The 14760-nt window shown below is 22.1% G+C and overlaps 4 protein-coding genes across 4 annotated transcripts; 2 read left to right on the forward strand and 2 right to left on the reverse strand.

Moving 5' to 3' along the window:
• Positions 1–3581: 3581 nt before the first annotated feature.
• On the forward strand, positions 3582–4132 carry SRAE_1000138200 (Nascent polypeptide-associated complex NAC domain-containing protein; the record flags this gene model as incomplete). The annotated part of the gene is made up of 3 exons (XM_024648330.1): positions 3582–3758; positions 3802–3910; positions 3957–4132. 3 exons carry the CDS (start codon positions 3582–3584, stop codon positions 4130–4132), a joined length of 462 nt encoding a protein of 153 aa, XP_024502319.1.
• Positions 4133–4403: 271 nt separating this feature from the next.
• SRAE_1000138300 (Adenosine 3'-phospho 5'-phosphosulfate transporter 1) lies at positions 4404–6848 on the reverse strand (the record flags this gene model as incomplete). The annotated part of the gene is made up of 7 exons (XM_024648331.1): positions 4404–4625; positions 4668–5278; positions 5324–5467; positions 5510–5610; positions 5775–5801; positions 6661–6680; positions 6813–6848. 7 exons carry the CDS (start codon positions 6846–6848, stop codon positions 4404–4406), a joined length of 1161 nt encoding a protein of 386 aa, XP_024502320.1.
• A 58-nt stretch (positions 6849–6906) lies between these two features.
• SRAE_1000138400 (Protein crooked neck) lies at positions 6907–8982 on the reverse strand (the record flags this gene model as incomplete). Its single annotated transcript, XM_024648332.1, has 2 exons — positions 6907–8856; positions 8914–8982. The coding sequence occupies 2 exons, from the start codon at positions 8980–8982 to the stop codon at positions 6907–6909; spliced, it is 2019 nt and encodes a 672-aa protein (XP_024502321.1).
• Positions 8983–11193: 2211 nt separating this feature from the next.
• Positions 11194–13908, forward strand: SRAE_1000138500 (Protein kinase domain and Citron-like domain and Serine/threonine-/dual specificity protein kinase, catalytic domain and Protein kinase-like domain-containing protein; the record flags this gene model as incomplete). Its single annotated transcript, XM_024648333.1, has 5 exons — positions 11194–11500; positions 11547–11693; positions 11763–12112; positions 12166–13760; positions 13809–13908. The coding sequence occupies 5 exons, from the start codon at positions 11194–11196 to the stop codon at positions 13906–13908; spliced, it is 2499 nt and encodes an 832-aa protein (XP_024502322.1).
• Positions 13909–14760: the final 852 nt, after the last annotated feature.

Consider the following 14760-nt stretch of genomic DNA (forward strand, 5'->3'; position numbering starts at 1 on the left):
TTTAAATTTTCTACTTTTTATATTTCAAATATAAAGTAAGCCTATAATCCATATTTATTCAAAAAAATTTTTATATATAAATATTAAAAAAAATTTAAGGATTTTATGTAATTATTGTTTATTGTTCACTGTCAGAACTAACTTGATAAATATTGATAAAAAAAAGAACAATATTTTAATATAATTTAAATAATTTTCTAAATAAAAAAAACTTTAAAATGATATGTAGAATAATAAATATAGTGGAAAAATTTAATGTTTAGATATATGGTCATTTATTTTAATGATACAATTTAAAAGATTAATTCTATTTCTATATATTCTCATATTATTTAAATTGGTATTTAAAATATAGAAATTATACTTTTAATTTAATTCTTCCTTATTAATATTTTTTAATAGTTTATTAATTGGAAAATTAAGTATAATAATAACTTTTTAAATTCTAGTTTAAAATTTTTAATATTTTAAGAATAAAAAAAATAGTGTTTCAATGGCAGACATTAAAAGTATACAAACTTCTTAAGTAAACAACGGTATAATATTTTAAATTGCATAAATTGCATAAATTATTAATTGGTTATAACTATACAAAAAAATGTCATTTATTGAAAATTTTTAATAAATTTTGACGCTTTGACAAAAAAATATTAGGTTAAATTTAGACTTATTTTTTACAATTTAAAATATTTTTTCTTAAAATTTTATTAAACTAACTGTTTAAAAATTAAATTTGAATTTTTTATTAAAAAAGTTATTTTTTGGAATATAAAATTTAATATTTATAAGATTTAGGTTGTTTTGTAGTAAAAAAACTATATGTAGAATGAGCAATTTTATTAATAAAATAGTTTTGTTTTTTGTTTTCATATTTTATTAATAAATTTTTGAAAAGTGTTATAATAAAAATATTCTAAATTAAAAATTTATTCAATAGAATAAAGTTCTTTTTTTTTTTATAAAATTATTTATTTATTACTAATTTAATTTTCATGTTATTTGAAACACGTTATTGAAAATGAACATCATCAAATTTTTGTTTAGAATAATTTTTTTTTGGCATTAAAATGGTTTATTTTATAGTATGGTAAGAATTATTATAATTTATATATTAATAGTCAAATTTTGAAAAGAAAAAAAATAAACAACTTATTTTTGAATTAGTTTTAATCCAACTAAATTTCAAATATTAAGATATTATTCTCAATTTTTTAAAAATAGTAATAATATATATACTAAAAGAATACATGTAAAATTATCTAGTTTCTATTTAAACAAAAAAAGAAAAAAATATATGCTACAAGAAATTAATATAGGAAATATTCATTAAAATTTAGTAAGAAATTGTCTTAATACTTAGAAAATTCATATTATAAAACTTACACTTAAAATTTTTTTTTAAAAAGGAAAGATTTATGTTAGAAATTAAACTAAAGGCATTTCTCATTGCTTAATATTTTCTTTATTTATCATGAACAAATGAGTATATTTTACAAGTATATTTATTATTAAATACTTTTTACATTGTTTAAAAGTTTTTTACAATTGAGTGATTATAAAATTTTATATTAAAACAATTTATTTCATCATATGTTGTATATTTGTAGATGACAATGAATATAGAAATAGACTAATCTTTTGTTTATTTAATTAACATTAATATATTCTACCAATATAATTATTCATAGATATTTATGAATGTTTTTACAGCATGCTTAAATTCTATTAGTTATTTTAAAATTATTTAGAGCATAAAAATTGATACACATATTGTTTTACACTAACTTTGTATAATTATTTTTTGAAACATGAAAATTTGAATGTATTTTGATGTGAGTAACGTTTTTTTTTTGTTGTAAAATTAAAGATGGAAAAATAATAACATTTTTAACCTTTTATTTACACTATTTTAATTATGTGTAACAACTACCATTGTTATATCAATATTAATTTATTTGTTTCAAAAAAACATGTTAAATATAATTTATAATATTATTTGTATGGGAAATTAATAACACCGAAAAATATAAAACGTTTGTAAGAGTTATTTTTAAAGTTTATAGTTGAATAAAAAATCATTTTTATTTACAAAATAGTATAACAATACAATATAATAACAAAATTAAAATTTATTATTTAATACTATTTTTAACTTAGAAAATATTGCCGATTAACAAACAAAAATTGATCTTAAAAAATGGTAACATTTCAAAGATAAATATTATATAGAAATATGAACTTGAATGTTAAATTACAGATTATCTTTTAGTTTACTTATTATTTAAATTTATCCATATATAAGATTTTTTTAGCTTTCTAAATATTTATATATTTTGCTTATTGAAAATTTGTAACTTAAATTGTTTATATTTAGTAAGTACAGAATAGTAAAAAATATCTTAAATCACAGTTAAAAAATAATACACTGAAAGGAAATAAAAGTGTTACTAAAGAATAAAAATAATCATTGATAAAGAAAATTTTTTTTTTAGTTACGTATCTAAAAATCAATTTGTCTGCAAAGTTTTTAGACAAAAAAATTTCTCTAAAACAAAGATAATATGAAGTCGTTCAAATATAAATAAATGATTAAAAATATTTGTTTTGTTAATTATTCACAGAAATTATATTTATAAAATGTTATTTTGTACATTATGTTTATCATTACAAAAACTTTTTCTTTAACTTTAATCTTATCAAGAATTTTAATTATACTAATCATTTTATTTTTTTTAACTATAATAACAATTTTATACTTGTTTCTATTTTTTTATTGAATCTTTAAAATGTATTCTAAAAATTATCTTATAATATTTGTTTGAATTATATTTTTTTAATTTTGTATCTATTGTTTTTTTATCTAATTATACACAATTTTATTTTCAATTAAAGAGAAAATAAAATTACAAAATGAATTAATACAAAAAAAAATATTAGAAATTTGTACAAAGATATATTCTTCAATTATTTTTTTAATATTTGATCTTCATTTGTAAAATTAAATCTGACAACAAAAGAAGCTTCTTTTTAATTTTAGTATCAAACTATTTGATAACATATATAAAGAAAACACCTTTATTTGTCAATTAAAACACAAAACTTTATCTAATAAATTTTAGTATAATCGTCTACAAAGTTTTAATGTTCATTGTTCTTTATAATTAACCAGTACTTTAAATTTACTAAGTTGGGGAAATGTTGATAAGTTTAATTTAATATAATTTCAAACTTTTATCTTGTGACTGAATAATGTACTTTGGTGTTACATATTCCCAAACAAAAAGCGAATATTTTTCCGTTTAATTTTGTTGGACAAAAGCCACTCTTTATTAAATATTGGGATTAAGTTGAATTTTAATATTATTTTATGATGTGCAGGCAAGGGTATCGTATAGGTTTTTCTCCTAAAGAGTTGAAAAATGTGATTCTTTCAACTTATAATACATTGAATCATATACTAAAAATAGAATTAGTTTTTTTTGTTATTATTTTTTTATTTATATTTCCATCGATTGATTTTTTGTACATTTTTTTTACCTTTTTTTAAAATAGAATTTATTCTTTTTAGTTGGGTATTAAAAATGAACATAGAACTTCTTAAGAAGCTTCAAGCAAACGCTGATAACATCCGAATTGGAGGAAAAGGAACTGCACGAAGAAAGAAGAAGGTTATCCACAAAAGTGCAGCAACTGATGACAAAAAACTTCAAGGATGCCTCAAAAAAATTTCCACCACAAATATTCCTGGAATAGAAGAAGTATGTTTATTTATTTTTAGGAATATTTATTTTTATTTATTAGGTTAACATGATCAAAGATGATGGATCAGTTATCCATTTCACTAATCCAAAAGTTCAAGCTTCTGTTGGTGCCAATACTTTTGCCATAAGTGGAGCTGGAGAAAACAAACGTAAGTTTAAAATTTAAATTTATTTTAAAATAATTTTTTTTTAAAGAAATCACTGAAATGCTTCCATCTATATTAAACCAATTGGGACCAGAGTCTCTTGCTCATCTTAAGAAATTGGCTAATAATGCTACTAGTCAATTCAAAGCTCCTGAAGAAGACGTTCCTGAACTTGTTGAAAACTTTGATGAAGCGTCAAAAGAAGAAGCTAAAGAACAAGAATAAAACATTCAGAGAAATCGCCAGAACATGGCTTTACAAAATATTTGATCTTTAAGAGAAGCATCCCTCTAATTGTTATTGTTTTTCTAAATAATATTCATTGTTTTAAACATCTTAGAAAAAATATAATTAGTTAAATGCCCCCTTTTTTTAATGTTATTGTGGAGCTCTGTATCGATACATATTATTGTTAAAATTTGTTTATTTATGATTTTGAAATTTTCTTTATTTACATGCAAATTAAATAACCGAAATTTGAAGATAAAATAACTTCTTATTTCGTAACTGGTTTCTTTTTTTTTTCATTTACAAAATATCTTCTATAAGTTGAAAATAAAATTGAACCAAAGGCTATTACTAGTCCTACTAAACCAATAATAGAAAGTCCATGATTAAAGTATAAAGATGAAAGTACTATGGATATAATTTGTCTAATTGTCATAATTACAGCAAATACAATTGGTCCAAATCTTTCAATTGTCATATAAATAAATATCTTAAATAGATTATTATTTAGATATACTTTTTTTAAACAAACCTGTCCTATTGATCCAGATAAAGATAGTAAAAAAGTATCACGGGCAAAAGTGTGATGTGATACCATAAATTCAATACTACTAAAAAAAGTTGATTGTTCTAGTAGTGAAACTGTACATAAAACAGCACTAAATAAATTAACTCCGAGCATCATTTGATATTTAGATAATTTAGGTCTCGTATCAAATAACTGTTTTTGCTTATTTAATGTATATGCATCAAAACCTAAATATCCTGCCATTAATATTATTCCAGATATTGTTGTTGTATGTTCTGTTAAACTTGTTGAAGTAGCCTTATTTTGAGATAAAAAAAAAATAGCTGCTCCAAATGCAAGACAAAATGCCATTGCATAATCTTCTTTTGAATATTTTTCTTTTCTTAATAATCTACCCATAATCATTGTTGGTATAACTTTTGATGCTTTACATACAGTTTGTGTTGGAAATGATACAAATTTTAATGCTTCATATTGACACCATGAAGACAAAGTATTTGACAATGATATATATGAATGATAATAAAATGGTGGAACATGTGGAGGTTGCCTTCTTCTAATACATAATAATATGGCACAACAAAAAAATAAGGCAACAATTCTATTGCACAAAACTAAAAATTGAGCATCTCCAAATTTTTCAATAATTGCTTCATTACCTATAACAGAATATCCCTGTGTCATAATTTTTTCTTGTATAAAACCCATAATAACAAAATTTGATTGAATACCAAGAGAATAAAATAATAATATTAAACAATCATCAAAAAATTTCCTCCTTTCATTTTTTGTTTCTTTTTCCTCTTTAAATTCATTTTTATTATTTTTTACATTTGTTTCATTACCTCCTGTTAATGAATATTCTGGTTGACCAACAGCAAAAAATCTAAGTACCTTCCAAAAAATATTATCACCCCTATAATCTGGTCTAGATAAAAATTTTCTCCTAATAAATTTTACTAATATAATACATGGTATAATCACAGTACTATATCCTAAAAGTATAAGAAGAAACCTAACGACCCAAATATTTTCCATTAAATATTTAAGATCTCCTTTTGTCAATGCTTCGCCAATGGACGATGTATATGAATGAGTTACGGATGATACCAATTCCTTATTTGTTGACATATGATCCTAAAATAAATATATTTATTAACTATAACAATAATTTTTTTTATTTATTAATAATAGATTATATTTTTTAAAGTACAAAACAAAAAGCTATTTTCTAAAATATGAAAAGTGACAGTTAAATAAATTTTATGTTGATTAGTATAATATATTTATAGGATGTTGATTAAAAAGATTTGTATAATGAGGAATACATTTAATGACCTGAATCCACTAGAACGATAAAATCATTATAAATTAATATACGTATAAAGGTAATGATTTAACAGATAAGAAATATTTAAATAATCTTTAATAAACTTTTTTTTTATAATTTAAGCAAATTTATTACAGTAGTGTAGCTTTTCACAAAGAAGATTGCATTATTTTGATAAATCTCGTTTTTATACTTTATAATATTTATTTAATTTTGTTTTTGAACACGCTTTAAAAGTATAAATCTAATAATTTTTATTGCATAATGGCTTAAAGCAATATTTGCACATTCTACTTAATTAGGAAACATAAGATCGTGTTTTATTAGTATTATTAAAATTATTCCTGTATAAAAAAAAATTTTATAACAAAAAAAAAATAATAATAAATGTTCCATTTGGTTTTACATTTTTTAATAATTTTAAAAAAATTGTAAATAAATAAAAAAAAAAAGACAAAAATTATATCTATTATTGAAAAAATAATATTTTTTTTGCATTATTTAAATGTTATTCCATTACACATTCTATTAAAAGGAAAGACGGAAGAAAATCGTATAAATCTATGGAGAAAAAAGAAAGTCATTCAACTAGATTTTAATGACTATTATAGAAAAAAAATTTTTGATAAATAGCATTCCTGTTCTTAATTGAACATTTCAACGTACCTTAGATCATTAGTCGTTATCTAATAAGACAATATATTAGTATATTGAGAATAGAATATTTTGGCTTTACAATTAATAAAAGTTAAAGTCTGCTTTATTCTCATGAAATATTTTTATCAGCGATTTATAACGCATAAATTTTAATTATATACACCAGGTGCATTTGTATAAACGACATTTAAAAACATTAAATATTGATCATGGATTAAAACAAAAAAAAAAAAATTTAAACAAATAATGTTGTAATTATCTATCACCTTCTGTTTGTTTTTCTTTCCATCTTTTAGCAGCTTCAAGTAATTTGAAGCCACCTTTATTTATTTGATCTTGAGCAAAGACATATTCAAAGTACTCTTCCCATCCTGCATCAATTCCATCAGCTGTCTGAATTTGCCTTCTTTTCTTAATTTTCTTAGGCATTAAAGCTTTTATCTTATTCTTAGATTCAGTATCACCATGACGTTTTTCAAATGTACGCCAAGCTTTAAGAAGTGTAATACGATCTTCTTTCTTACCATTAAGTAAAGCTGTATTTGCACGATCATACACCTCTCTACTATTTTTTATTTTACCAATAGATGTTTCAAATTCAGCATATGTAAGCCAAATTTTAATGTTATTAGCAAGTTTTAATAAACGTTCAAATAAAAGTCTTGCATTATTATAATTTTCTTGTTGAATTTCAAAATCAATATAAGCTTTCCATAAAGCTTCAGGCATATCTAGTTGAGGTAATTTTACAGCTGTATCAAATATACTACGAGCTCTATCAATTTCATCTAATAATGTTTCTAATTCAGCATATTTAATCCAAATATTTGGATTTTCAGGAGAAAATTCAAGCCATTTTGTATACAACATTCGACAACGATCAAATTCTTGTAATTTTATTTCAGTTTCAATATAACTATTAAACAATTTATTCTTTGGACATTGTCCAATAGCTCTTCCCATAATTTTACGATACCCATCTAAATTATCATGACGTAATTCAAATTCTGCAAACATAATCCATACTTTAGCAAAAGTAAACTCTTTATGTGGTATTAATTCAATACATTTTTTATAAATTTTCCTCGTTTTTTCTAAATCATTCATCGTCAATTCAACATAAATGGCATATTTTATCCATAAATATATATACCTTCTCCAATCTCTTTTTTCACATGATGGAGGACACCAGGAAATAGCTCTTTCAAAACTGTCAATAACCTCATCATGTGTCTGACTAAATTGACATATAAGCTTTAAATAATCAAACCAAGCATCATAATTATATCCATTTTCCTCAATTTCTTTTTCATATATATTTTTTCTTTTAATAAAAACAGTATTTTCAATGTCACTAATTGTACCATGACGTTTTTCAACTTTCGTATAAAGATTAAAAATTTCACCTGTTTCATCTTCAGGTAAATTTTTAAGAGAAAATTGACAAATAGTACGAACACGTTCAATTTCTTTTTGTCTTTCCTCAAATTTGGCAAATTCTGATAGTAAATATCCAGAAACATGTTCCTGGAAATAATTTACAGCACTTTCAAATACTTTTCTGGCTGTATCAATAGCTCCACAACTTTCTTCATACTTAGCATATTTTACCCAATTTTTTTCTATATCTCCATGAATATGTAAAAATCTTTGATATATGTTTGCTACTTTATCATGTTCTTTATAACGTTTTTCAAAATTTATATATGTTTGCCAAGCCTGCTCATCTGGTTCAGTTTCCATCCACCTTTCAAAGACAGTCCTAGCTCCTGGAATATTGCCAATAGTTTCTTCTAACAAAGCATATTTTGTCCAAAATTGAGAATTTCTTGGAAGAATAAGGACTGCTCTATCATATATATTTCTTGCATGATTAACCTGTTTATTTTTGCATTCCATTTCGGCATATTGTAAATATAGTGTTGGATTTGTTGGAAATTGTGATAAAGCACGTTCATATACATTTCTAGCACGTTGTATTTCACCAATAGATATTTCAAATTTAGCATATTTTGTCCAATTATTTAACTGGATACGATTTTTTCTAATATCATCTTCATATTCTTTTCTTTTTTTTCTATAATGTTCAGCTAATTCCTCTTCATCTGTTATTTTTGGAGCTTTTCTTTTTGTAGGAACATCAAGTTGCCTAGATTGTGCTTCTCTAATTATTTGTTCTGCTGTAATTTGAATTGGAGCTGGGGCCTAAATGAAATGTTTTAATTGGTAATAATATATTTGTATTTTAAATTATAAACTTACCTTGTTTTTAACTTTAAAAGCTTTATTAGGTAGACCAGATGATTTATTAGTATTTTCAGTATCACCCATATCTCTTACTTATATTGTAACTACTTTTAAAAACTAAACAAATTCAAATATTAGTGAATTGGAGAAGTATGTATTTTGTGCCACCATAACAATTGCCATTGCTTAAAAGTTCAACATTAATGTCATTTCCTCCAAATATGTAATTACTAGCTAATTTATATTTTTATAATATTTAGATCAAACATTAAAATTATAAATAAATAATTTGTTTTTCAATAATAATAATATTATTATTGTTATTTTAAAATGGCATACTAAAAATATAATTATCATTATCTAGGATAACAATTGAATGATTCTGTTTTTATATATATTGACCAGTGAAATAGTATTTATTTACTGTAGACAAGTTTATATCTACATAAACATTTTTTTTTTCCTATGATCTTTAGGACATTTAATATGAATGAGTTGTTTCTTAACAAATTTTACAGCTAAGTTGTTTTTAATATTTTTTATTATAAAAAAAGCACTTTTAAATTTTTTTTTTAAAAGAATGTACAACATTCAAATGTTATTATTTAAATTAATATATTTTTACTTTCAAAATTATTTACAACATTAATATTTGCGTTCTAAGATTAAATCTAAATCAATTACTAATTGGATCATAATATTTTTTGTAACATTTTTCCTTCTTAATAGTTAAATTATTTATAAAAATATTTTATTTTTTATTGGTTTATTTTATTAATATTTTTTTCTCTTTTCAAATCTCTGTAAGTATATTATAATTTTATTTGTTTGTCAATAAAAATTTTTATAAATGATTTTTTAAAATATAATTTTCTCCATTGTATTCTATATATTCTTTTAAAAAGAAAAATTGTTTGTTTTATGTATTTTTTATGAATATGTAGTTTTTATCCTTTTATTTCGTTGTCATCTCCATATATGAATTTTAGTTCTTACCTCATAAAATATTTCATTTTATATGACTATAAAATCTATTGTTACAAACAGAAATTTTTTTGTTTATCTTTGCATTTACTACTAGATTTAGCCTAATATGATATTAAAATACTACTTCTATTTTTAATTTTTTTTTAAATATATAATTATAAATGTAAAATTTGATAATGTATTTATATGAGTTTTAATTCTTATGATAGCAATCGATTTACATTTTAGCTCATATAACATATTCAAAATTTATACTATAATTTAAATTTATTGAATATCTTATTTACAACTTTTGGATAAACTTTACACCAGTATTGTCCATTGTATTTTGACGTTACTGCAATCATTTAAAGTGTATTGTTATTGGTTATTTTTAGTCAAATTTTGTTAACTATAGTTTTTTTTTGTGGAGTGTCCATAGTTGTATGTATACATATAATTTTTTTTTTGTTGCAAAATCTTGTTATTTATAATTTTTTATTTTTAATTAATATGCAATAAATTTTTATCTTTTTTTTTTACTAATGGAATCATAAATATTTAGATTTTAAACTAAAAGTCAAATGTGTTAGGATTATGTGTATTTAAATTTTAAGTAAATTTGCCAAAATAATCTTATAATATTTTTCTACCAATTATTTATTATTTTTTACTAATAATTAATGCCAACATTTGTGTAAAAATCTTATTTCTTTAAAATTCAAAATTGTAATAATATTATATTTTTAATGCTTTTTTTCTTATGTGCCCTTTTTTCTTTATTTCTTAATATTTTTATATATTCCCAAAGACAATAATAAAAATTTTTGAGTGACCAGATATAAAATATGAAAAGATGTAAAATTCTTATTATTTATTTGCTCACTTTATAGAAGTATTTTAAAAAATGAATACATTTGTTGAATTAAAAATAATATAAATTAAATTGATTTGAACTCTTCACTACATCTTTTTTTTTTAATAAGTATAGTAAAGCACAAATACATGTTATGTGCAAATTTTATCTCTTTATAACAATCATTATTTTTATTATTTCCAATTTCTGTATTCTCTATCATTACTTTTATTGTAATTTAAATATTTTCATAGCCATATTTATTTTCCATCATTTTAGTTTATTTATTTGCTGACCACAATATTATTTATAGTTCTAGACGTCTACATAAAATAATTTTAACACTTATGTCAATTTTTATATATCTTATCAATTGTTTATAATTTATATAAAAAGATTAATTATTTTTAACAATTATACTAATCTTTTATTTTTACCTTTTTATTATTATTTATTTTTATTTTTTTAGTTTAATGAATAATGATGTTATAAGGCGAGCTGATCCTACAGACTTTTACAATCTAATTCAAACTGTAGGTTCTGGTACATATGGTGAAGTATGGAAAGCAAAAGAAATAAAAACGGGCTTAATAACGGCAATTAAAGTTGTTAAACTTGAAGCAGGAGATAATTTTGCTGCAATTCAACAAGAAATTTATATGCTTAAAGATTGCCTACATCCTAATATTATTGCATATTATAATAGTTTTTTAAAACGTGATAAATTATGGATTGTTATGGAATATTGTAGTGGCGGGTCACTTCAAGATATTTATCAATGTATTTTTTTTTTATTTATTTTTTAAATTTTAAAATATTTTTTTAGTAACTGGACCATTAAAAGAACAACAGATAGCATTTGTCTGTAGAGAAACATTAAGAGGATTACATTATTTACATTCAAAACGACAAGTTCATAGGGATGTGAAAAGCGCTAATATTTTATTAACATCTAAAGGGGATGTTAAACTTGGTAAATTTTATTTGTTATTTTATACTACTAATTGAATATTTTTTCTAATAAATTTTTTACAAATTTTAGCTGACTTTGGGGTAGCTGCTCAAATTACAGAGACTATTGGAAAGAGAAAATCTTTTATTGGCACACCATATTGGATGGCACCAGAAGTTGCTTGTGTTGAGAAAAAAGGAGGATACGGAAATGAATGTGATGTATGGTCAGTAGGAATTACAGCAATTGAATTAGCCGAATTACAACCACCACATTTTGAATTGCATCCAATGTCGGTTTTATATATGATGACAAAAAATAATTATAAACCACCACGATTAAAAGAAAAAGATAAATGGTCGCCATTATTTCATGAATTTATAAAATTATGTTTAACAAAAAATCCAAAAAGGAGGCCATCTCCTGAAAAATTACTTGTTGTATGTTTTTTAACTACTTCTCCATTAATAATTTTATATAAAAAATAATTTAGACGTGTAATTTTGTAATCGGTGAATTATCTTCACATTTAACAAAAGAATTACTTGATAAAGTTAATAATCCTTCAATATATTATAAAAATGAAGAAGATCACATGATATCACGAATGTCAACAATTTCAATTCGTGATGATAGTACATTAGAATTATCTAATAATCAATCTATTAATCAAGGAAGATCAAAATTATCATTTGGAACACCTAAAGTTAACCCAACTGAACAAGAAATTAAAAATGGTTATTGTAATGAAAAAAATTTATCAAGTAGATTATCACAACCAGAATTAAAAGAAAAATGTGAAGATGTTGAAAACATACAAATACAATACTCTTCAACTCCTAAATTTTTAAATAGAAGACCAACAGCAATTCCACCACCACCACCTATTGATAATAATAAATGTATTAAAACATTACATCGTTGTGTGACAGAACCTTCTGATTCAAAAAATTCATCTGAATTTTTACATACTCCAGCTGTTACAATGGGTGCGTGTTTTGTTAATATATTTCATGATTGTGGATATAAAATTCATTGTACTGCATCATGGATTAATCCTCAAACAAAAAAAAAGTTATTACTTATAGGAGCAGAAGAAGGAATATTTTCATTAGATTTTGATGAATTACATGAAAATTCATTAAAACTTCTTCATAAAAAAAGATGTGTCTGGTTATATGTTATTAATGGTGTTTTAATGGCGTTACAAGGAAAGACACCTTATATTTATCGTCATGATTTAATTTCATTAACTCAAAAAAATATAGCACATAAATTAAGTAAAACTGTAAATAGAATACCTGAGAAATTTTTGCCAAAAGCTTTGGCTGTTACGGTAAAACTTGTAGAAACAAAAGATTGTCTACAATGTATCATTGATAAAAGTCCTTTTGGAATGGAAAATACATATTTATGTTGTGTGATACCAAACGCCTTATTATTGTATCAATGGTATGATCCATATAAGAAGTTTTTAATGTTAAAGAAAATTGATGTTAAAAAATTTCCTTTTTTACCACTAAAACCTTTTCAATTTTTATATGGATCAACAGCTGTTGATTCTGACTTTCCAAAAATTTGTATTGGTGTATATAGATCTAAAGAGACTAATCAATTTTTTTTACATACGGGAGATTTTAATGATTATAATGAAAACACATCTGATACATCTTCTGTTAACGATGACGATGTTGATTCTTCATGTGATTCTAACAGAAATTCAACTTTAATTCATTCATCTAATAGAGCAACATTAACACAAAAAAATTTACTAGAAATTAATCCTTTTCAATTAAGAACAATGGAAAAAATTGAAGTAAAATCGATGAAGCAATTAGATAGTGACACAATTTTATTAAGTTATAACAACAAAGTACTTTTTATAGATATGAATGGTAATTTAAAAAAAAGAGTACAGTCACCTAATACATTTATATTTACATTTAATGTTGAAGCAATACTTGTTTTGCCTGATTCATTTTTAGCATTTCATCGTCATGGTGTCGAAGGACGATCATGGAAAACAGGTGATATGACACAAGATCTATGTGATCATTCAAAATTTTATCAATTAATAGGAGTTGATGAGTAAGTAATTTAAAAGCAAATAATAATAATATTTTTTTTTAATTTTAGTATGGTTGTATTAAAAATAAGACAGGTAAAAGCACCAACTAATTCTGATAGCGGATATTGTGATTTGGCTATTTTGACAGGACATGTTTCAACAATGTAATAATAAATAGATCTCAAATATTAATTAAAAAAAGTGTTTTTCAATCAACTTAGTGGTATCCACTTTTTGTAAAATTTCTATGCTCTTTAGAAATTGAATGGCAATATTTATGTAGCATACTAAAAATAAATTTTTCCCCTATTATTATGTAATTTTTTTTTATCAATTGATTTTTTTATTAGCGTAAAATTTTTTTAACCATTTATAAACTTGTATATTTCATATAATGTTAAGTTCTAAATAATATAAATTAATTTCCATAATGTGTTTTTAATTTTTAATTAGTTATCAAATATTAAACATTGATAGGATCAAAAAATAATTGTGATTATTTTAAATGTTATTAAATTAAAATATTTTAAATGGTCTTTAAAAATTTGTTGTATGTTGATAATATAAAATTTGGATTAAAAAGTAACTTTTTTAATTAAAGAACACGATATTTTTGTAACAATTATAACAAATTTTCTATATTAAAAAAAACAAACTAAAACACAGCACTTAAATTACAACCAGATTGAAAATATTTTCAGATTCTAAGAAAATAGTTAAATCAAAGTAATTTATCACATTAATAAACTTAAAAGTATTTTATTGACCAAGAGTATTTTAAAATTATATTTGTTATATATATTTAACAAAGTTACTTTACATTAAAAAATTATCTTCAATTATCTATCTTTATTTTTCATCTTTAACATATCAACATATATATCTTATCCATTTTATAAAATTTTTACAATAAAAATTTAATTATTCCTTAAAGATGTGTTGTTCGGTAAATGATATAAATATATAATATTTAAAAAATTATTTTAAATTTTATCCATAATATATAATTTAAATTATTTT

The sequence above is a fragment of the Strongyloides ratti genome (assembly GCF_001040885.1).
Source record: "Strongyloides ratti genome assembly S_ratti_ED321, chromosome : 1".
Classification (NCBI taxonomy): domain Eukaryota; kingdom Metazoa; phylum Nematoda; class Chromadorea; order Rhabditida; family Strongyloididae; genus Strongyloides; species Strongyloides ratti.